This window comes from Thunnus albacares, chromosome 16, assembly GCF_914725855.1.
Source record: "Thunnus albacares chromosome 16, fThuAlb1.1, whole genome shotgun sequence".
In the NCBI taxonomy this organism is placed as follows: Eukaryota; Metazoa; Chordata; class Actinopteri; order Scombriformes; family Scombridae; genus Thunnus; species Thunnus albacares.
The window spans coordinates 5,416,891-5,440,985 of NC_058121.1; the positions used below are offsets into that span (position 1 = coordinate 5,416,891).

The window sequence follows — 24,095 nt, forward strand, 5'->3', positions numbered from 1 at the left end:
ACACTCAGTTTAGTTAAACCATGAATTAGCAACCAACGTACTTCCAACACAGAGAGCTATGGATGCAGGACTGGAGGCATGTCAGGTGTATTTCCCCCTGACTGGAGAGCCTTTCCAGCTCACACTAGCATTGTCAGCTACTCCTGTTAAGCTACAGTATGGCCCGCACTCTGCTCCTCTGCCCATAGGCTGGACAAGAGCTCTGAACAGATTGCTAAGGCACTGGGGGGAAATGAATGTGTTATCAGTCTTTGCACATGAGTTTATGAGTGAATGCTAGATTTTAGAATGTCATTAACACACAAGCAGCATTCAGCAGGTGGGAAGACACTCTGATTGTAAACCAGAGCTGTCATGGATCAGGGTTTGGTTATATAGGAAAATAAGTCGGTTTCAGGACTGGGTCAGTAGGGAAGGCCGTGTTGTGTGGCACGCTTCAGTGCCATGTTCGGCTTATTAGCATATGCATGCATAACCACACACACACACACACACACACACACACACAGGCAGGCAGACACAGTTCGGTGGTGTTACTCAGAGACTAAAAATACATCATCAGGGAGAATGCTGGTGAGACCCCCAGGGATGAATGTGTGTGTTTGTGTGTGCGCATGCATGCAAAAGCCTTAGGATTAAAGGGAGGGGTTGTTTCACACATCATACACAATAACACACAGGAATGCAGGAGCACACACACACTCACATGCATGTTCTGTTTGAACATATGAGGCTGTGGGGTTTGATGTGAGGTCATGTTTAACATGTAACACTTTTTAGTCCTCTGTTTCTCTCTTACAGGATAACTGTGTGTATTTTACAGTATGTGTCTCTCAAACATCAGCAGATGCAGTGTTTGCCATTCACAAGTTCTGCACGAGGAAATCAATAAACCAACTGAACACATTACTCTGAAAAAGTGTTTGCTACTAACATCTGGTGATCTTGAGTGTCTTAGTAACTGTGAAAGCTGCTCGTTCGCTGTTTATTCGTCAAATCAAGAAATCAACAGACAAATGTGTTTTTTCAACATGTCTTCACTACCTTTCATTTTTCTGAACCGACTCCTTGCTTTGTTCTATTTTTCATTTTGTCGTCTGAGAATGCTAATTAGCATTGTTAGCATCTTCCTTTAGAAACACAGTCGTAGTTTAACATTCTCAAAATTTTTCACTGTCTTTGTTATTGAGAGAAAAGAAGGAACTTGAGCATATTTTTCCCGCTCAGTGCTGAAAATGGGAAAGTGACACTTTTCAAGGATTTTTCAATCTTTTTCAAACATTTCAAACATCTGCTTCACACAGCAGCTGTGTGTGTGTGTGTGTGTGTCTGTGTGTGTGTATGTGTGTGTTAGTTTTTTGGCCAATAATTGTGAGAATTTATGTTACTTTTCACCTCTGCTGCACAGAGTTTTCAGGCACACACAGGTGTCACTTTTTTAAAATTAAAATTTTTAAATTTGAAAGTTTTTTGGGTGGATCTACTCGACCACCTGGCTCTTTCTGTTTGGCTTTTTTTTTAGCTGTTTTTTCATATATATAAATGTTAAAGTCGTCCCAGAATCCAGTCGGTTTAGCACATAGGAGCTTGGCTGCATTATGGCTTTATTGTCTTCTCATGTGTGTGCATGTACGCTTAATATTCTTGTGTGCACGTGTCCAGCTCTCCGTGTAATCGGTGTGTTCTGGTCGTGTGTTGATTATTGTGGAATGGCAGAACAAAGCTGGGGCCTCTCGGTCACATGACCGGCCCAGAGCTACAGACGGATGAGGAGAAAGAGAGAATGAAAGAAGAGGGGGTGGTGGAATGATGAAGAAGAAAAAGAAGAAGTACGGAGAAGGATGGAAAAGGTCAAAGTTGAGTGGAAGATGCGGAGGACGAGAGGAAAGGGAGGAGTGAAGCTGATGGAAATGAAAGTGAAATAGTTGGCAGGAGAATAGGAAAGCCAGAGGAAGGAGCAAAGCGTGAAGGGAAAGTCAGGGTTAATGAATGAGAGATAGTAAGAGAGAGATTGTGTGTGTAGTGGAGTGGAAGTCTGGATGAGCGTTGATTCCAGTTAAAGAGGATAAATGGTAAATGCAGCATGAGATGTCAGCTGGGAGAAGCAAAAAAAGAAGTCGCACAGAGGAGAGGAAGCTGGAAAAGAGCCAGACAGTCTTACAAATCCATCGGTTTCACTGTCTCGTGACTGTTGGTTAGGTGTTCATTCCAGTAGTGTTCCTGCTATATGTGTGTATGTGTGTGTGTGCGTGCATTTGACCCATGTCTGTGAGTAAATGTATGATTTATGTATGTTAGGTTCCCCTTGCAAGAGGGGAAAATCAATGAAATGGCACTTTTCTAGCTGTTGAAAAAGTCTTTCAAGTAAAATCTATTCATTTCTCATGAGTCTGGATCACGGAGGCTAATTTACTATTTTAATTGGAATGAAAAAGGACAAGCGACCATACAACGTCTGTAAGGAATGTCATGTACATGTTCTGTCTCCAAAAAGTGTACAGTGTCAAACTAAACCCCGAACAAAAAAATTAAATCCAGTGTGTGAATAAGGTCTGAAAAAAATTGTGTAGCATTACATCACTCGCAAGGAGAAGTGGAGCAGAAGGTTAAGAGAGGATTAACAACTTAACACACAGAAAACATATGGCAGGCCAATACAACACCATCCAGGCTACGCTAAGCGCTTCAGTAGCACTTAAACAAACACAATCAAGGTAATTAGTTAGAGGGTTAGACTCAGCCATGACACACACATTAAAAAGCAGATCAAGGATTTAAGACAAAATAACCCCAAGGTTGTCTTCTGTTACCCTCATCACAAAGAATAACAAAGAACTGTTGAATACTCTAAAGATCTGTAGCTTAATGGCACAAGAATGCCACATAACAAAAAGAGTTTATAATAGATTCAAACTAACAACGCAGCTATCAACATAACCAAACAGAGCTTTAATTATTCATCCCTTAGAGAGCTGGCTCTGGCAGCATGAGAACCTGACACTGGTAACCAGCTCTAACACTGGAGCCATTGTACTGGCAGGTTACAGTAAAAGATGAGGACACCCAGTTCATATGAAAAAAACACAGAGGACAACAGATGGCATCCATACTTTATTTTAATAGGTCTTGTTGTAGAAGGTTGACGTTACTAAAAACATTACATGAGATAGCAAAGAGGAACTACAGCCAGCAGGAAACATGCTGCTGCCTTTTGTGTGTCTTCACAGCCCCCCAGGATTATGAAATATAGTGAAAGGGAGATTTTAAAAAGTTGATTATCAAATCAAAACGCATGTATTCTTTGACTAAGACATTATACCGTCAATGTATTTCTTCTCCCTGCTGTAATAAACTAGAAGTAGCTTTATGGTACTCTGCTCCAGCAGTCATTGAATCCTCAGTATCATCAATAAAGGTCATTGTTGAAATAGACAATTCATGTAAAAATAAGGCCAACAAAAAGTCAAAAATCAGCTGCAAGTAGTTAAATGAGCTTGAAGTGCTGGCTGTCAGTCGTGCTACATACCAGGAGTTCTACTGGAGCGTTTAGAGACTGGAAGCCTTGCAGCAGAAACACACCAACTACATTTACATGAAGAGCTTGTTTTCATCATCGAGGGTGATTTGTTGGTTGTGTTATACTTTACACAGCTTCAACTGTTTAAAGGGCTCACTTTATTTTGATAAGTGAAACAATAACTGATGCATGTCGGGTTTTTGGATGAGTTTAGTTCAGTTTAGACATTCTGTGGTGTTCTGGCCCTTTACTCATTAAACAGGCGTGATGACGGTGGGGATGAGGTGCATCTCATTGGATGTTAAAATGGGCGTGTGTGCTGTGTGGTTAACTCTTGCTCCTCTGAATTTTCCTCCTCAGTCCATTCCCCTCTTCTTTCAGTGAGCAAGACTGTGAAAGTTTTGTGTCTCTGGCTCTGTCCACAGCGCTAACACCTGTCCACTAACATAGTAGCATCACCTCAGCCCACCAAAAACACACACACCCTTGGAATAAAACTGTGGTTTAGCTCTGTGCTGGTTTTTCCTGCTTCATCTGCCCCCTTCTCTTTTTTCCTCCCTCCCTCCTTCCTTCTCTCTCTCCTGACCTGCTGTCTCTCTCTCCCGTGTGCACGACGGCTGCTTCCTTCCTGCCTTCTTTCCTTCCTTCCTTCCCTTCTGTCCTGTCTTGTCCTTCACCTTTTGGTTTGTCTGTTGGTGTGCGGTTAGCCTTCGAAAGCACCCTGTACACTCCCACGCCACAGGAGTACGGCAGGACGTCCTCCACACCCGCATCTCCATCCACGCCCAACTACCCGGCTCCCGGGACGCCATCACCCTCCTCCACCACACCCCCGACCCCGCCTCTAAGGCACTCGGCGTCCCGATTCGCCACCTCGCTCGGTTCTGCCTTCCACCCAGTCCTCCCTCACTACGCCACGGTACCCAGGCGACAGCAGGCCTTTCCTCAAGCCCCGCCTCCTGCTCCTGTCCCCGCCCCCAACCCAGCCCCCCCGCCTCCACCCAAGTCCGTGGTGTGGTCCGCGTCCAACTTCACGCCCTTGCCGCCCTCACCCCCCGTCATGATAAGCAGTCCCCCAGGAAAGGCTACAGGCCCGCGACCGCTCATCCCCATCGCAGCACCTTCCCCTCTCACCCAGAAGCCACCGTCACCGTCCCCCAACGGCCCACCCATGTTCCCCGCACCTTCCCCGGTCACCATCTCACACAGCCACACCCCTATCGGCATCGCCTGCCCCACCCCGCCTCCCCCGCCCACCCCGCCCCCGCTCCCCTCCCCCGTGGCTCCCCCTCCGTCCTCCTCCTCCTCCTCCGTCTCGTCTCCCCCCTCCTCATCCCATGCTCCTGGTGTGCCCTCTCCCTCCACAGCGCCCCCTGCTGCTGCAGCCGCCGCCGCCTCTGCTGAGCACCTCTCCCTCCCTGTGGGCCTGGGCCTGTCGGGGCCGGGGGAGCCGGACACAGCCGCAGGCCCAGAGCCCTACCCACTTCAAGGGGGCTTCTCTTCTCAGCCCCAGCCCCAGGGTAAGGCCTCCAAGTCCGGACTCTTCTCTCTTTCTCACTGCCTCTCTCCCCTCTGTCTTTCACTGCTTTTCCACTCACACACTAATCGGGGGGCGGGGGGGGCTGTTCAACAGTGTTGGATATGTTACTTTGCTACTGAACTGGCCGCACCACAAAATGAGTCCCATAATACAGTCTGACCTCAGAGGAGTTTTACCTTTCTGTAGAGGAAAGCGTCGGTCCTGGCTGCTGTAACCTGATTCCAGATTTAGTCTCATCACCAATCCTGGCCGCAGTTTATGGCCTTAAAACAGCTGTTATGGTGACTATTGTGGGATCTCCTGGTGTAGTAGTCACTGTAGCTCAGGCCTGTCTAACTTCTTTGTCAGTCTTCTCATAAACTCCATGTACTGTACGTCCATGTGCTTGCTGCTTAAAGGTCTGGCTGGCTGACTGTTCATTGGATATGAATTATGTCTGGTCTTTGAGCATGGCATGTCTGTCTCTTGGCTAAAATAGAAATCTGTTCTTACTGTACGTGGATACAGATCTCTGACTTAAGTCTGTGGAGAACCACTGCCTCTTTCATTTCTTGGTTGTTTTTCTTTTGTCAATACATCGCTCAACCAAACTTCAACGTTTTTTTTTTTCCCCCACAATTTGATTCTTCACTGTGTGTCCTCCAGTCAGTGCGCAGTCCGTCAAACTTACTGTTATCCCCCCTCCTGCATCTGGTCACTCAGGAGACTCTCTGTTTGAGTCATCAGCTGTCTCCTAGATTCAATCAAATTCTCATTCCCATCTTGATTGAATAATTTACCAAAATAATGTTTCAGTGGGCGTCTGTCTTGCCGTTTGGTATTTTAAAGGTAAGAGTGGCACGACAGCTCCCCATCCAAACACAATTCGATCCACTTCCCTGTTAGTTGTTTTAAAACAACAGTCATAGTCAACCAGTAAAATTACAATATGATATGCATCCATCCTTTCTCACCTGTTGGTGCTTTTTGTATCAGGAAATTTGGATGCAAGAACAAATATTTCACTTAAAATATGCATTTGTCTAGATTTATGATGATTTCTGTGATAAAAATGAAAAAATGATTAAATAAAAGTAAGCTCAGTTGTCCCTGGCTCCGTCTTTCACTGTTGTCATTTTGCCTTAAATTAAAACAGTAGAGTAGCTTTGCATTTCAGTGAAAATACACCCCAGTGACCTTTATCCTTTGGCAATTCTCTTATTAGCCGCAGGAGGTGTCCTAATGACCTTTGACCTCAGAGATCATCAAACTGATTGACTGGAAGGGACTGCCGGTCTGCTTGCTGTCATATTGATCACAGCTCAGCATGTTCACATTCCATCATAGATTATTGATCGTGGCATTAGTTCTGCGATGAGAACATGAGCAACACAATTATTATCCATCTTATCATCCTATCTTCCTGTAGAGGAGAGAACTAGTTCACAGTGACCAGATCAGAAATATGATCATCTTTTTGGCAATCTGTGAATAAAGTCATATTTAGGTAGATGGTATTGACCTAAATACGACTGTTGCCCAAGTTCCTGTGTTAATCAAAAGCTCATTATGTGTTATTATGAATGTTTGTGTGTCATTGCACCAATATGTGCGTCTTGTCGATATAATGCTGTATGTCAACTGCTTTGTCTGGGCTCTCTTTATTTACATGTATACCTTCCTCATAGGGTTGGGCAATGGATAAACTGATATTTATTGTTTTTCAGTTGAATCAGTATGTGTTTCTTTATTATAATAAACAATGAACAGCAATTCAGATGTCTGACTCAGCTCATTTTGCCCAGCCCTACTTCTAACCATAAACCCGTCACTACTACTCACTAACACTGCATGTGGAGAAAATACAGTTTTCCATGATTTGCTGTGGCATGCTGTCATACCTAATATATGTATTCCATGTTTTGCCCCATATGAAAAATTACATCCACTGTTATTGCTCTACAGATTCAATGATTCAATGATGTTGTTGCCTGCTGATAGGCCCGAGAAGACTTACTCAGGCTTAAACATTGCTGAAGGCTATTTAAGTTGTAGGAGGTTTGTCAAACCTGGGATAGGGAGGAAAAAAAAACCCAAAACGTCATTTTCCAATAGTCGTCAGTCTCCACTGATATGAATTCTGTATATACATGGGAAGTTAGTGAGCTAATTTCACAGTCATGGAATAATCCTAATCCAGTCTAGAGACACGTCCCCCAACATGTAGAGCCTGTGTTAGATCTTTAGATGATGAAATGATACAAACTGAGCCTGAAGTCAACAGGTTTTTATCAATGATGGATTCTTGAAAAATGACAGTTTGATCTTTATCCTCCTTCCCTGTGTCTTTGCCCATCCCCCACCCTCACCCCCCCCCCCCTCTTCAACAGACGTGATGCAGACAACGGGGTTGACCACCCCCACCCCTCCCCCACCTCCACCCCTGCCACCCGGCTCCACTGTGACCTCCTTGGCCGCCACCCCGGCCGTCACCCCCACCACCCCGGCCGGCCACCCTCCCCCGCCTCCGCCTCCACCCCTGCCTCCTACACTGACTCCAGGCGGGACCCCCCCTCCTCCACCCGGCCCTCCTCCTCCTCCCGGAGCCCCACCCCCTCCCCCAGCGCCTCCCCTTCCCGTCGGCCTGTTCTCTCCCGCAGAGGACCGCCCGATCTCAGGCCTGGCCGCCGCCCTCGCCGGAGCCAAGCTGCGCAAAGTGCCAAGGGTGAGCGCCTGATTGGTTACTTGATCAATGGAAAGCTTGACAGGCCATTCCCACACTGAGCCATCTCTTCATATCCAAATCTGAATTATACAAGATGGTAGTATATAAAAGTATTAGTAAGTTATTTCCAGTGTGGCTGCGTAGCACAATTATACTTATCTGTCAACCTTTGTGTCCAAACACTGTTGATGTACACACACCACTTACACAGTATGTTAATATATCACACAGAATCACTGTCACTGGAACATTCACGCACATACGACATGTTCACGCATGATCACACACACACACACACACACACACACACACACGCACACAGTCGCCATCTGTCACATCTCATCTCAGATGCAGAGGAGGTTTATATGTAAATCCTCCCTGAGAAAAACTGCATGTCTGCTGTTGTTCATAATAATAAAACACAGAAATCAACTACACATTTCACAAAAAAACATGTTGTATTACTTATATTGTTAATATCATGATTACAGCAAGATGTAAGAAACACGAGGGAATCAGCTGACATCATGTTTCATAAAAAAAGTTGTGAAGAAAAGTGGGATTAACCGGTTTTGAAAATATTTTGCTCATGTCGCTGTTTTTTTTATTCCAAACAGATCCATGTTATACTTGAGTTTCAGTGATTTTGACAAATGACTTTACTGATATAAAAGAGCACCAGTAATAAACTTTCAACAATTGAATTATTTTCCTAAAAAAGCTTCCCTCGCGGAGTAAAGTACTGGTCACATTGGTTTGTGTTTGACTGGAGATGTTGCTTTTGTTCCTCCAGAGTGATGATGCGGGGGCAGCTCTGGCAGCAGCCTTGTCGGGGGCTGCAGGGGCCAAATCGGAGACCAGAGGCAACGGCCCTCTGCCCGGCGGAGGAGGGCTTATGGAGGAGATGAGTGCTCTATTGGCTAGGAGGTAGAGTCACATCACATATTATAGTTAGCTTTAGTATAGCTCAAGCTAGATGGATTCACATACTGTTTCTGATGGATTCAAGAACTGTATTTTGTTGCTGTCAAATCATCTTAACTATGAAAATAAGGGAGCTCTGGATTAAAGCTTTTCACAGATTGTGAAACTCTATTGAGTTGCGGTCAGTGATCCTGACACTGAGAAACATAGACAATGTCCTCACTGTACCTGTTCCTTACAGGAGAAGAATTGCAGAGAAGGGCTCATCACCTGAACCCGACCAGAGATCAGTAAGTGTCATTAGAGCCGCTCTGTCTTCCTTCACATCTCCCATATCTACATCTTGTTTGATTCAGGTCCAAAATATCAGTCCTTTCCCCCACTGCTCAATCACACAATAGCTCCTCTGTGTGATAATGCACATACATGATGCACCACATTCAGTACATTCCTCTCTGAAATGACTCGTCCATCACTCAGTGCTTTATCTGTGTGATACTCTGCATGCCTTGTACGGATGTCCTGCACTACATTCCAGTCTGTACTCACTATATTCATTTATCATAAGTTCTTAGATAGAGAACTGATGATTTATGATTTAGTATGTTTATCATATTTTAGTACGATGTTTTTTTAAATTTGCTGTTAATCCAAACTCAACACTTCCTCCTTGTTGACTTGCTGTCCTGATAAATTCAGTATAATGTAAGTTTCTACCACACCATCAGTCATATTCACGATGCTGAGTTTCTTTTTTTGTAACAGACATACTGTTTTCATTCACTAATTAATTCCAGTCTTCTGTAAATGTTTAATAGCTGTTGAGCCAATGTCAATGAAACTCTACACTTCTGCACACATTCCTTACCTTATATGATTTAATGTGAAACATATGTAGGAAGTATTGAGTTTCACTGATCATTACTTTACGACAATTAAATTTAGTTTTCACTTTTCACGTTGCATATTTTGCATATTTTCTGAGTTCTAGGACATCACAAATCACCAATGTGTGTGACATTAGTAGCATTTTTACATTTTCTAACTTAAACCTCACTGAAAAGAAATGTAAGAATGAATGTGTGAGCAATGTTATCAGTGCATCGTTCGTCCCTTTATTTGTTCATCTAAGGGGTTTCAGTTTATATTAAAACAGAATTCAAAACTGCGAAACAGACAATGACATCTGTCTGTTTTTGTCTAAAAGATATCCACTGATTCTGTGTAGAAACTCTCTGATTATCACCACAAGTCACATTTGTGACCCTCCGAGTCTGACTCATGTTTGACCTTTGAACCCTGTTTGTCTGTCAACAGGAGGAGGGCGAGATAAACACGACCCCTAAAGTGTCAGCCTGTAGCACACCAGGTGAGTGTCAGACCTCAGAGCAGCAGTCGCAGTCTGAAGACTGAGGCGAAAAAACATCAGCAGCAACAAGAATTAATATGCATCTTCCCAACACAGGCGACGAGGATCCAAGTTAGCATCGATCCAGTTACAAATCTGCTTAATGTTACAGTTATTGGATGTCAGCTTTTTCATTTTTCCTATGATGATTACAGGATAACAAGAGAATTTACTTTATTCAACAGCTGAACTGCATATCACATGGGAGGAAGAACTTGGTTTTTATATTTCTTCTATATTTTTTCTCCAGACATGCCCAGGAAGCCATGGGAAAGAACAAACACCATGAACGGTAGCAAATCTCCAGTTATCGGAAGGTACAGTATCTTCTCTGTTGAAAAAGTAGAGTCTCTCTACTTTATCTCACTGTGTCACTTGTTGTGTATTGTTACATTGAAAGTACATTTTATCTTCTAAATTTGTTCAAAAGTAAAAAGTATTTTTCTGCCTACAACATCATTCATGAATGCTAGCAGTGATGCTACTAAATGTACATTTCTTAGTGAAAACGACTATAGGAACATACTTAAGCATTAGCATCAGCTAGCTTTAGCATGATGCACTGCTGGGGCCGTTCAGCGCTGGCTAACATCACTAAAGCTTATGTCGCCTTCATGTGCACGTTTGATGTACAGACACTCAACATACTCAGTGACTTTGTGGGAACTACAGCTGCTGAGGCGTCTTGTGTGAGAATGAGCAGAAGAAGAGAGGAGAAACATAGATGCTGTCAAATTTAGTGACATGGTTACTATTCTTTTTGGATGTTGTCAACAACTTTACCGGTAGTTGGGTCAGTGCATCACCACCACATGTGTATTATGTACATTTTAAATTGTGGTGTCAGCAACTTCATTGCTTCATCTGGATAATAATGCACCATTACTGTAACTCAGCAACATGTGTTGTTGCTGCTAAGGCAAAGTTTTTGCCTTTCAAACACTACTTTTCTATCAGTTAGGGTGATTTTTAACCAAGTACTCCACTGATTTAGCATTGCACTCCTATAGCATTGTCAGACTCATGATGGAAAGTTTAAAGAGATTTTTTTTTTATTCCATGTATTCTTCTCCCTTGCCAAAACCTGGCACCTACATTACCCACATTGCAACTTGACCACTGGCAGTCCAGCCGGAGATTCTGTTGTTAAATGCTAGTAGCAGCTAACGTAGCCTGGAGCTGCTAGCCTCCAGCAGAGATGAGGAGCGGGCTACAGCGGTCTGGTAACCTCACCTCTTTCTAACTCCACACCACCAGAATTTTTGTACTTTTCCAAACTTGTAGGCTTCCGACCCAACCTATCCTCAAGTGAGACAATTTATTAGATTTCACACAGCTCCCTCTGGAAACACAAAAGGCTTTATACTACTTTTATACATGCAGTAGTACTCCCCTACACCTGGAAACACACTTTGATGTGTAAAATTGGTGGAATTCCTCTGTAAGGTCTGGAAAAGATACTTTACTATGAAGGTTCTGGTCCTGTGGAAGTAGGAAGATTAGCTAATGATAGCCTTTTTCAACAGGAGTTTTCACCTGTGAGCAAACCTAAAGCTCATCTTATTAGGCAGCAGACATAGATAGATAGATAGATAGATAGATAGATAGATAGATAGATAGATAGATAGATAGATAGATAGATAGATTGATACTAAGCTGTAATTTGTAAAGTCAGTGTCTCTGCTGCTCACACAGACGAGAGTCTCCGTGGAGAAATCCCATGGGAGCAGATTCCTCCAACAGGTAGAGAGAGACAACCCTGGAGAGTTTGAGAAATCCTTTCCTTTAAAACAATCTCCTGTTTCTTTTAAGCAAAGTTTGCTGTGATGGAAGTGGTTTTTGTCAGAGAGGGGTTACTTTTGAATGCTTGGAAGAATTGGAAGTTTGGAATGAATCCTGTTTTGTCTCTGTGTTCATTCCCAAAATGCAGAGACCAGCTCTGTTCATCTGTTGTTTGATACATGCCATGTGGCGCAATACGTCATGCGGTGTTTTCTAAACCAGTCATTGTCTGTGTGATGGATTTCTAATGTAAAGCTAGTCACTGTTTCTGCATGCTGCTCTGCTCGCTGCCCTCCAAACAGTTTTTTTTTTTTTTTTTTCTAAACAGGGAAATCCATATGTGCGTCACATACACCCACCCTATCATACACAGAAACACACACACACACATTCTCGCAGACACAAAAATGAGTGTCCGCCCAGTGCAGCGTACACTTGGCACGGTATTATCATTGTAAAGCCAGAACAGATCCAGCAGGCTCTCACTGATAAGGCCTGTGTGTGTATGTGTGTGTACTCTACAAGCGGGGAGACCAGATGGGCGTTTTTGATTCCAGCTTATTAAAAGTGGCTTAAATATTTGGGCTCATCAGACCACATGTGAACATATGTTTTCACAGTAATTAACACTTTTGTTGACTCCTAAGGATCTTGATTAAATCCTAAAATACAACTCAACATCTGAATATTACATTAGTAGACTTTTATATGTCTGCAGTTAAAGATATATACATGCAATCAGACTTTCACTGTTCTGCACTATTGTGCACATTACCTTTTACACCGGAAACACCCTGAAAAATAAAACCTAAGGGTCACGAGCATAATTTCCGTATGCCGGTAAAGTATTTTCCGACCCACAACTACTCAATGACCCTCCGCCGAGCTCATTTCCTTTTCTTTCACTTCTCCTTCCTGTCACACTTCCTCTCTTGAAAGTGATTGGCTTCTCTGTGAAATTTTTTTCCTCTGATGCGTCTCACATTGAATAAAGAGCCCTCTCAGTGTACAGTAACTGGATCTACGTGCTCTTTCCTCCTCTCTTATCGCTTTTCTTCAGACACGCTGCGCTACAAGAAGGTTGCACCCAACAAGATTCATCCTATAGAATTATAACACTCGCAATAAACTGCAAATAGACAATAACTGTAGTTCAGGATCCTCTTTTGTTATGTGAGAGAAGGTGTGATGAATCATCAACAGACCTGGAGTGATCTCACCTCCTGACAATAATGTTTTCTTTATTAAGACCTCTGTGTGTGTATTTGCTTTCCTGTGTGTTTACATGCATGTCTAGGTGCGTGCACTTCCCCAGATGAGTGTGCATGCTTTAACCAGGATGTCATTCGCACCTGCAATTTTTGGCAACATCTTTTATATGTGCACAGAATACCAAAGAATCATAGAATAACTGAACAAATTAGTAAATTTAACAGGTTTGCGCCATCAGATTGTATTTATTTGGCACTTTTGTCCAAAACAACATTCAAATAAGGTACAATCCACAACAAAGATACCACAGCAACTAACTAATACATCGGGGAAAGAGCCTTCCTGGATGGGATGATGATCATGGCTGGAAAAATATCAAGTTTGTGGCTGGTATAACAAGATGCTCTCTCAGTGGTGACATTTTTAGTGAATTTTAGATCTACAGTTTGCCGTATTCATCCAATTATACTAGTTTAGTCGTGTTCCATCAGTCAGGGTCTAGTGAAAGTGCAGTCTAATGTTGTATCATAATATTAGTAGAAATTCATGCTGTTTTGTGGTGCTAGTATGAATCCATCCTATGTGGTTTTGAGTGATCTTACTAAATCCATAGCGTGCATTGATTTCACATACATGAAAATAATGTAACCTGTGTTGCTCTTCGATCTTCCTGTTTTTCTCCACCTCATTCCTGATTCTTTTTTTTTAACCGAGTTTAACTCTCTCACTCATCTGTCCTCACAGACCGAAATCCACTCCAACACCTACTGCATCCTTAAGTGCCAACGGTGTGCCAACAGAAGCTATTGACTATGACAGATTGAAACAGGTAGGTGAACACTTGGAACAACGGCTCGCAGATTTCAAGATATATTCAGGGCTTTTAAAAAACTTTTTTTTTTCTTGTCATTGTTGTTTTCATAGGTGGGATATTATTTTGTCATAGTTGTACCTGTCGTTGTCAGTATGTAACAGATCTTTTTCGTCAGAGATATCAAATTTTCTTTGAGGCACAAAAGTCACCCAACCAGATTAATATTTGACTAGCAAGCCAGTGCATGGAGATCATTCCCGACATGTACATTCTGTCAGTCAGTGCGGTCTACTACTAGGATTTTAATAGTAATTGTGAAATATTTTCAATTTTCGCCTGGTGCATGTTGGCAGCCCAGTGTTCCATGCTTGTTATGTCTATGAAGTCAAGACGCCATCTTTGTATGTTGACAGAATGAGGAGCTTTCCATCTACAAGTTATTAGTCGCTTGGCAGCTGTAAGGCGAGCTAGCCAGAGACGTCTCTGCTTAACACAGAGTTCCAAGTAGGAGCTGTCATTAAGTAACAGGATTTTTGGCAAGTAAGGAGTTGTTTTGGACAATATGCTTGAGGTATTTCTGAAACCCTCTTCCAAAACTCTGCAACCACTGGGCACTCCCACACCATATCCAAAAATGTGCCCAGTGTTTTTTGAGTGCATAGGGTGCAGTTTAGTGACGGTAAAGTTTTCATTTTCTGCAGGGAGGTTCTGTTTATGATATTAAAATCTGTAACTTGATGTTTGGGGTTCCTGGAAGATAGTTGGATGTTCTGCCAGATTAGTTTCCAATTTGGGTTGGAGCTATTTGAGGAGAGGTCTGCCTTCCACAGTCTGTCATTAGATAGGGGCTTACAGGAGGCCTTATGCAAGATGGAATATACTGTTGAGACCAGTCCGCCGGGGCTGGTCAGAGCCGTATGAAATGGATGTGCGCATCACTGCGCCGAGTTGGGGATAGAAAAGGAAAGATGTGCCAAGTAGATTGAAATGTTTCTGGATGTCTTGAAATGCTCGGAGGCCCACAGGAACATAAATGTCACAGAGTGTGAACCTCTTTACTGCTCCATTGAGGGAATGGAATTGGTTGGCTTCCCAGTTGGAGGTTATTGTTATAAAAAATGGTTAATGTAGTCTCTAATTGAATCTCTTAGTGTCAGTCATATTTTAATTCCATTAAATGTATTTTTAGTACTTAATGACTATAAAGTACTTAATTTCTTTTATAAACCTCTAAAGCTCTTTAAATCTTTAAGGACCTATTTGCAGAGGACTATTACTGCCTGAGTTTTTCATGTGATTTATAATAATTGCACAAGTCGTCTGTGTTCTTAATCCTGTGAAAATCTACAGTGTCCATATTTTGTAAAGTACAAATAACTTCCAGAGTTTTCCCAAACACAGAGCTAATCTGAAGATATCCTTGTTATGAAATGACTCGTGAATAACTTGTGGTGTTTTTTCAGTGCTTTTTTTCCCCCTCTGTTGGGTCAGAAACAATGGACGTCTCATGTTTTCACCATTTTTTTTTTTTTTTTTTTTACTTTGCATTTTCTTTTTTTTTCAACCTTTATTTTACTATTTTTGTTTTTAGTTAAGTATACAGTAGAGACTGCAAAATAAATACATGGAATACAATAACAGAACAGATCTGGAAAATGACTTTACATGTTTATTTAACACAAAAATACATTTAAGAAATACAGACAAGTTACTCTTCATCTTTATTGTACTATATCTATATACACATGCAATAACCATTTTGTCCAGTACTTAACAAATACATCAATGCAGATTCTCAAAGAAAAAGTCAAGTTTATACATTTGTTTAACAATCAATGTCCTCTGTACTTTAGTTGGACGTTCTTTAACCATCCATTTCTTAGTTATTGCTTTTTTGCTGCTACAAGTCACATGTTGAGAAGATATTTGTCATGAGCTTTAGGTTTGGGTGGTACATTACCTAAATATACTGTACTGACTTCATTTCTGTCACTATCTCTAGCCAGTAAGGTTGGAGTGGTGGACATATCCAAAGTGACTGAGTCTTAGTCTTCAACAATTTTGGGTGCTGATTCAGCAGTGTGCTACTCAGCTGAAACAGCCTTTGTTTAGTTTTTGCTGTTTTGCTGCATGAGACACAGTTTGTGGGAGATACATTTCTAAACAATATGAAGTCTCAATGTAATGCTAGTCTGAGATAGTACTTGATTTCAATAATGATGCACATATTAAATGGTCATGTTTTACATTTCATTGTGATCATGGTGACATAGAGTCCTGCACGAGGCCTAGCTTACAATGAAGTCAGGAATTTTCATTGGTCGATTTATTTTTCATTACTAATTATCCAGCCCTGTTAGTAGTAAAACAGTGTGGGTGTGGGCAGTGACCAAGTCCTACTGTAAGGCAGCTCCTCCCTCTGACCTCAGTGAGTGAGCCTGGTAGATAAGTACAGACTAGACTCCCAGAGTCCTGCCTATCTGTCACCACAACTGTTCAGCACAGCAGCAGCACTGGGAGTCAGATGACACCCTACAGTACAAACTCACCACCACACTCACCGTCAGTGTCTCACTCAGTGTGTTTGGAAATCAAAAGACTGTAGCTGACAGTATTGAACTGTGTATGCTCATTTACACACATACTCTGTCACTTTGGTTGCATCAGGCTGTCATTAAGCAAGTCTTAAAGCTTAATCTCACATGGATTAGCTACTTTGTAAAGAAGGCAGAATCTCCCTGTGCAACACATGTCTCTGATTAGCATCTCAAAAACGCCAAATGAAACCGTGGGTGGAAATGAAAGCTTCCAGGTCGCAACAGCCTGGTTTGTCTCTTCTCTGAGGTTGAATGACATTTATCACATTTGTTTGGAAAAGTGACTTTGTTTTGGTTTTGTCTTTTTAGGACATTCTGGATGAGATGAGGAAGGAGCTGTCGAAGCTAAAAGAAGAGCTCATTGATGGTAATTCGCACCCAAACCTGCGCTCTATTTCTTTCTTTCCATGAAGGAAGTGAAATAACACTAATAGCAGAAACTCTTCTCAGAAACATACACTAATCAGTGTCCTGAAGTCATATGTACAGTTTTGTGATGACTCACAGCTCTAATAGCAATTCACATGCATCAGTGTAGTTAGAGTGAAACCTGCTGCAGCACTAATGTAGTTCCTGCTGTAGGCAGGATGTTCAGCTGTGCGAGGTGCTTCTGTACAAAAATGTACAAAACCTGAGTGTTTTCATTTATTGTCTGTAGTCAGTCTGGAGCCCCACACAGACAGTGTTGTACTGGGGAGCAGGTTCCTATGTTGGTCCATCCTTTTTTGGAGGGAAGTTGGTGCCTGCGTAGCTCTTGAATGAATATAGATGTGTGAACTGTTTTTATGAGCTGCTTCCTCTCATTGACACATTCACCCAAAATTACAAAAAAGTAAGTGCAGATGGTTTATGAGTGACACAACAAATTTCACCTGTGTGTCCTGTGGTGCTAGAAGCTCGGTGACTATTAGCACAACCAGATGGTGAGCTTCCGTGGCCGGCAAGCTAACATGCTCTAACTCGCAAGCCACAATAGCCTGTGATGATAGCTTTTAAGCTAGCTAGCTTGGTCTTTAAAAAGACAACAAGATAAAAGTTTGTTCAAGAAACGTGCCATTGACTCCCGACTCATGACTGACTGCAAACCAAGTGGAGCAGTTTATACTGGCAGAGCAGGCTGTCAATTCCCCTCCCCCCATTTCTGATTCTGATTCAATACACTTTATACTTACTATTTATGTCAGTGTATTTTATATTATATTTTACTTATAGTTCTTTTCTTGCTTGTTTACTGTAGATGGCCATATATAAAGTAGTATTCTAATTTTTAGTTATTTATCTATGCATGTGTTCATGTTCTTTCGCTGCTCTGAACCTTCCATACGTGGGATCAATTAAGTTGAGCTTATCTTGTGAATAAGTGTTCATAACACGTTTCTCTTTCTCTGTCTTTCCCTCTGCGTCCTCAGCGATCAGGGAGGAGCTGGGCAAGTCCAGCACGGCGTAGAGGATCCATACTCCCTGTTCACAACATCTACACCCACGTGAGCCAACAGACAACTTCGGTCATTTTAAGACATGACAATACAGCAGCGGAAAACAAAAAAAACAACATAACGGCGATGATGATAATAATCACATTAATACTGAGAGGGGACATTATTGAACAACAAAGGAGCGGGTGATGGTGGGAGGCTTGTAACTCTGATAGCTGTGACTCCCCCCCCAGCCTCCCCCACCCCTCCCGCTGAGGGCATCGCATCCTGGAGGACAGTTCCCGGTCTGAAAGAGAAGCAAATGTCTTTATGCAAAGATGATTTCCTATAACAACAAGAACAAACACACACAAAAACCCCCAATATCGAACTCTTCAGTGATACTGTATTAACTATTGGCGCATAAGTGAACAGAGAATCAGAACTCTGAGCATGTTCTTGTGATTTACTATCAAAAGGCACGTTTTAATAAGAGAGTTTGGAGACAGGAAGAAGGTGGGGATTGAAAATAAAAACTTTTTTCCCATAATGCCATAGGGGTAGCGTGCGTGCGTGCGTGTGTGTTTGGGTGTGTGTGAGTACGTATGGGGGACTGACAGTCTCTGGCGAAGTCCACCACTGCAGGACACTGTAAAGCTCGTCTTCCTCAAATACTATTTTAACCTGAATATGTACAAAAGAGAGAAAAAGTTATTCAGAAAAAAAACAAAAGTATCTATCAACCATGTCTGTTTCAGCGTAGATCTATGGCCATATCAAGTAGCTCAATAATCCAGTCTTTAAACAGGATGCTCTCTCGTCTGTCTCTTCGTCTGTGGACTCATAATCAGAACTGATGTTTACCTCCTGAAGTGATCGCTCTGTTGAGACGTTTTACCCTCATTTATTTCTTCATCAGTGTTGAGTGGCAGGTGGACGAGACATGAAGGGTAGCTGCCTGTCAGACGGCAGTCATCGTAGTTCTCTAGCAGACTTTACCTGTCAACAAAAAGTGCTGATCCGCTAATACCCGTCATGCTAGTTGACCATGGCCAGACATGTAGATAGAACTGACTCTTCCTTCCTGTATGTTTTGATTTGACTCTCTCCCTCCTTTCTCTCTCGGTCTCTGTCATGTTTGTCATGTTTAGGTACTCCGTTTGGTGCATGAACAGTTGTTTTCTTTATACGGTGAGGGTCACAAGTTTGCCACGAAATTGCATTAACTGTCACAAGTTTTATTACAAGCAATAAGTGTAGCATCTATTTTAAGGCCCCATGCCCCAGTCCCGACCCCACCAAACATTTTTCAATGTCTGTCTGTCCTTTTTGGCCCTCCTGAGCCCCCTTTGGACAATGTTACTGTGTGACACCACACAACCTCTTGTTTGCAGATTTTCAGTGAAACTGAAGGCTGACATGAAAGAACATCAGAGCAACACTGTAAGACATGATTTCATGGAATAACACTATTTCTAAATCACCACACTCTTTTTTTATTTTTGATTTTTTTTTTCTATAAAATCCAAGGATACTGTATCTTTAGCTGCATTGGAGCTGAACTGTTCTTATTTTTTATTTTAGCACATTTATAAAACTAAAACTTTTGAAAGGTGCACAGGATAACCCAAGTGTGTAAGAGATGGTGTCCATTAGGACATGAATGTGCCATTTACTCTTTCACCAGTGCTTACTGATGACATGTGTGTGTCATGTTTTTTTTTCTTTGCCTTTTCCTCCTGCCACTGTCAAATCCTTCAAATGAGAAACTGTATTTTCCCAGAGGTTTGACCTACACAAGAGAACTGTCACTTTATTCTAAAAACACCTTTCTTTCAATATTTTTCATTTAAGTGCTGAGTTTGTTTCTCTAAAAGCTCGAAGTACAATCAACTTGAGAGGAATATGTTGGGAGCTGAGACTGATGTCCAAATACTGTAGCTGTTGATGGCAGGTCAAGGTAGCAGATAAAGGTCCACAATACAGTTCTGTACTCCTGTTGTCTAAATGAGATCCTGAAGGATAGCTCCACTAATACAATTAAACTTCATGACTTCTAACAGCCACCCACAGTGGGGTTTGTAGAACAAAATAATGGCCCTAAAAAACAACCTTTTGACCTTTCAAAATGATGCTTTGTTCTTTAGCATCCACAGTATAAATTTTACATTCAATTGATTTTAACAAGCATTGAACTGAACATACACATCCACCCTTGATGTCACTGTTCTGGCTTCCTCATAAGAGAACACAAGTGCAAAAGAAGGTATTTGCAATTTAAAGGGACACTCCAGCAATTTTATATCACACTTTCATAGTGTTTGGGGACTCACAAAAGACAGATTAAAAACAAGAATGTTCAAAATTGAAGCAGCCAACGCCAAGATATCCTGACTTTTAGTCCCTAGACTGAGTCAAGCTTTAAAAAAGCTCAGTCCTACAATTCCCATAATGCAACAAGATTCATTAGATTCCCCCATGTCTGGTAAAGACTTACATCTCAAAAACTCCATGTAGGCTTGTAATGCAGGCTCTCTGTTTATAAAAAAATGTGTAGTCGCCAAGCTTAAGTCAAGACAAAATAACCCTGATGACATCACTATGACATCATCAGAGTTATTTTCAACCAGAGAAGTTGTTTTCACAGGCTGAGTAGTACTCAACATGACTAGTAAAGTGATTGTATTGGTAAAATCTGTGGAGTGCCCTTTTAAATTATGATGAGGAGAACTGGCTAAGGAGTTTTGATCATACATTGCTTGTAAACCTTGGAATCCTAGCAAAAGGTTTGTTAATAGGTGGCTGTTGGATCTCATGTCCAAGGGCTTGGATGTTGCAGCTTTGCTACAAAAGATGAGAAATAACAGATTTGAGAAAATTATGTTTTCATCATTTGTTTGGGATTGGGTCACATTTGTTATAAAAATACTGTGATGAGAAAAATGTTGTACAAGATGCCATAACCCTTTGGTTTGAGTGTGGACAGGAGGTTTTGGCATCAAGGTCAGATTTCAGGTCTGTGTTGATAAAGTTGTCTCATCTTCTCATCCACCTTTTTAAATGGAAACATCCAGCCAAGAGGCTCCCTGTACTGAGTGTTTACACAGCATTGATTGCACTTTATGACAAAAAAAAAAAAAAAAACAACCCACAGAGCAATCCAACATACTCTGACAACAGTTGCTCAGAGCCTCTGTCGCCAACAGTGTGGCTATCTCACCAAAGGATTCAACTCGGCAGTCTCCTGCTAAACATAATCTCTCTCAACAAAGTCGCCTTTCTTATTTTTGTATCATTTTTGTCAAGAGATCTAAAAACAGAAAGATGTCTGTCTATATATTCAGTCTTTGGACGTGATGGCAGGTGAAATGTTATGATCAAGAAACGTTTATCTCTTTGTGAAAGCTATGTGGTTTGTGCCTTGTTCCGAAGTTGCATTTAATATGTCAAAGATTTAGAAATGACTAGTAATAATATCAAGGGACTGTCATTATGATCACATGCAGTTGTTTTTTTTTTCCATCATGTTGTTTTGAAGGGAGAGTTCAGTGACTTTGGTACTGTTCCCCACCAAGAAAACACCTTTGCACCAAGATCGTCTTTTTTTTTTTTTTTTTTTTTAAACATAATTTCTTTCCATACAGTTGTGAGGTTGCTTTTCTTACAGCTCAGAAGTACAATCAAACCTTTGAGACATGAGGCCTACAAGGGTTCAAAGATGATCTTCGCTCTGAGATGATTTTTCTAAACCTAGCCCTGTTTGGAAGTCCAGATGAGTCTGGCTGCGGTGTTATGTGTTCCCTCATGCCATTTAAATGTCGCAGAAGACTGTTTGTGTTCAGCAGCTTAGCTTTCTTTACACGCTTGGAAATGTCAGATAAAAACTGTTCTGTCCTCTGCAGTGAGGTCTGCCCCATGTTGTTGTCAGGTCGCTGGTGGAAGCATTTATCTTTGTCCGGTTTTCAGATGAGGGAACTGAAGGAATAGCGAGTTTGCAGGAATATTAGCAGAATTTGTTGAAAGGCGCAGCAAGTTTCGAGGATGGGTTTCCAGACTTATTCTTTTATCATCTGCATTGTACCATACTGTCTCATGTTAATTAGTCTTTTCTTACATGCTAACATATTGTTTTGTTTGAGCAAATTAAATAAAAATTGCAATACAAGACCAGAAGTTGTTTCTTTTGAAATGATGTTCACTGTTTTGAGGATTGAAAAAGCTTGAAGTCTCACACATCATCAGTTATTATTGTCATTATCATTCTGTATTATCCATTTTTCAGACTTTTGATTATGAATATCAAACACAGTAATATACACACACAGGAATGTATAGCCAATAATTAAAATGATTGAAAAACATTAGAATTAAGTAGGATCACGAAAGACCAGCATTTAATCAAGACTTTATGACTTCAATAATGATACTGATGAAAAATATAATACTAACTTTATGGACCATTTTAATATTCCAGGTGAATTGTTTGGTTTGTAAGGAAATGATTTTTTCTGACTGAAACCAGCCAATTTTAGGTAGAAATAAAGCCAATTATATTAAAGGCTCCAACATGTACAGTTTTCTGATTTGAGTCTTGAATGTGTGTACAAGTATTGACTGAATTACTTTAGATCATAGCAACACTTCATATCATTTTTATTTAGGCATCAATTTTATTTTTAAGTGAGACTATATAACTTTTGCAGAACAATTGCAGGATGATGGGACATGGAATTTTACTTTCATTACTCGTGAGGTTTGGTGTGTTCACATTTTATTTTACTTTCATCATAAAACTCTTAAAATGTTTATCTGTGCCATGTCAAATGTAGCCTAACCAGAAGATCATTAAGAATAAATCAATACATAGTTTTAGTTTGGACATACCCTTCTACATATTCAAAAAAGCTTTAAAATCCCTTGCCCTTGCTGCTGTAGTTACACCCCCTCCCCCTCACAGATCTGACAGTACAGATCTACAACGTCCCTCCATTTAACTTGTTTTTATGCATGTTGTACCCTAAAAACAACACACTGGGATGTATTTATAAGTAGTTAGCTAGCTAACAACAACAGTCTTACAGACAAAGCAACACTTAGCTTAGTTTCCCACTACTTCCAGTCTTTGTGCTAAGCTATGCTAACCACATCCTGGAAATATCTCTGTAATAGACATGCAGTGACCAATTTTATATCCTTAAAGTGGCTTTAATTGATATTTTTTCTTTAATTTTATATTTTAATAGCAATGTATCAAATGACAGTGACATGGCTTGTAGTGATGAACCTACAGAGAATTATCAGTGACTCTGTCGCTCTTCTCGGCTTTATGGAGCTTTATAGTGAAATTCAGCTCATTGTTGAGCTGTCCGGCTGTTCTGGTTCACTCTCAGAACTCTCATAGTGTCGCTTTTGGCCGCAGCAGGCAGCTTTTTTCAGAGAAAAAGCTCTGAAAACCCATTGTACACTACCTGCTCAGCACCAAACGGCAAACACACATTAGCAACATTAGCATTCACGTCATTCACCTGTCGCTAACTTAGCAACCAACCATTGCAGGCCAAGTTAGCTAAAGACATGAACTTTGTCTGCAATTTGATTTTGGGTAGATAATGTACAGTTAGTTTATCAGAGCTTTTTCCAAAACCATAAAGACTAGTCATAACCATAAAGAACCATAAAGAAGGGCTGTGAAATCAAAACAAAGAACTGAAAGAAGCTATAAAGCTTCATAGAGCTGAGGGGAAGTGTGTCAAGTGTCACCCTTTCACCTGCAAGTAGTCATGTGATTCATTATTAAAACAAAAATATTAATTATAGCCACTGAAAGTCATTGAATTGTTATATTAGCTACACAGCAATATCTATTGAAAGCCAGCTAACATTAGCCATCATAAGCTAATCAGACTGTTTCACCAAGCCCTCTGACTATACTGAAATGAGTCATATGTTTTTTTCTGATGAATTCAACTTTTCATTTGTAAAATTATGTTATCTCTTTTTTTCAAAAGTTAAATAGTCTCATCTAAAGTGAATAATGACTCTCTGAGATCCCTGCAGACCTAATTCCCTCCCTGGTGTGCCCACATCTGTTGTTACACCAGGTCAGCCTCTGTTTCACAGCCCATTAACTGTGACAACATGCCCGACTGCTCCACAGTGCCCCACGCTTACCCTCAGCTGAG

The 24,095-nt window shown here is 41.2% G+C and overlaps 1 protein-coding gene across 3 annotated transcripts in view; it reads left to right on the forward strand.

Annotated features, from left to right (window-relative positions):
- enah (ENAH actin regulator) overlaps window positions 1–22,078 on the forward strand; it is a 130,666-nt gene extending 108,588 nt beyond the window's left edge. Inside the window, exons 6-15 of one of the 3 annotated variants that reach the window (XM_044329857.1) lie at window positions 4,225–5,037; window positions 7,427–7,761; window positions 8,555–8,688; window positions 8,927–8,975; window positions 10,003–10,054; window positions 10,344–10,410; window positions 11,789–11,836; window positions 13,832–13,916; window positions 16,808–16,865; window positions 17,908–22,078. In XM_044329857.1, the coding sequence (XP_044185792.1) occupies window positions 4,225–5,037; window positions 7,427–7,761; window positions 8,555–8,688; window positions 8,927–8,975; window positions 10,003–10,054; window positions 10,344–10,410; window positions 11,789–11,836; window positions 13,832–13,916; window positions 16,808–16,865; window positions 17,908–17,945 (1,679 nt within the window). In that variant the 3' untranslated portion in view covers window positions 17,946–22,078. The remainder of the gene's footprint in view (window positions 1–4,224; window positions 5,038–7,426; window positions 7,762–8,554; window positions 8,689–8,926; window positions 8,976–10,002; window positions 10,055–10,343; window positions 10,411–11,788; window positions 11,837–13,831; window positions 13,917–16,807; window positions 16,866–17,907) is intronic. The other 2 variants (XM_044329858.1, XM_044329859.1) reach the window with 2 other exon arrangements.
- Window positions 22,079–24,095: the final 2,017 nt, after the last annotated feature.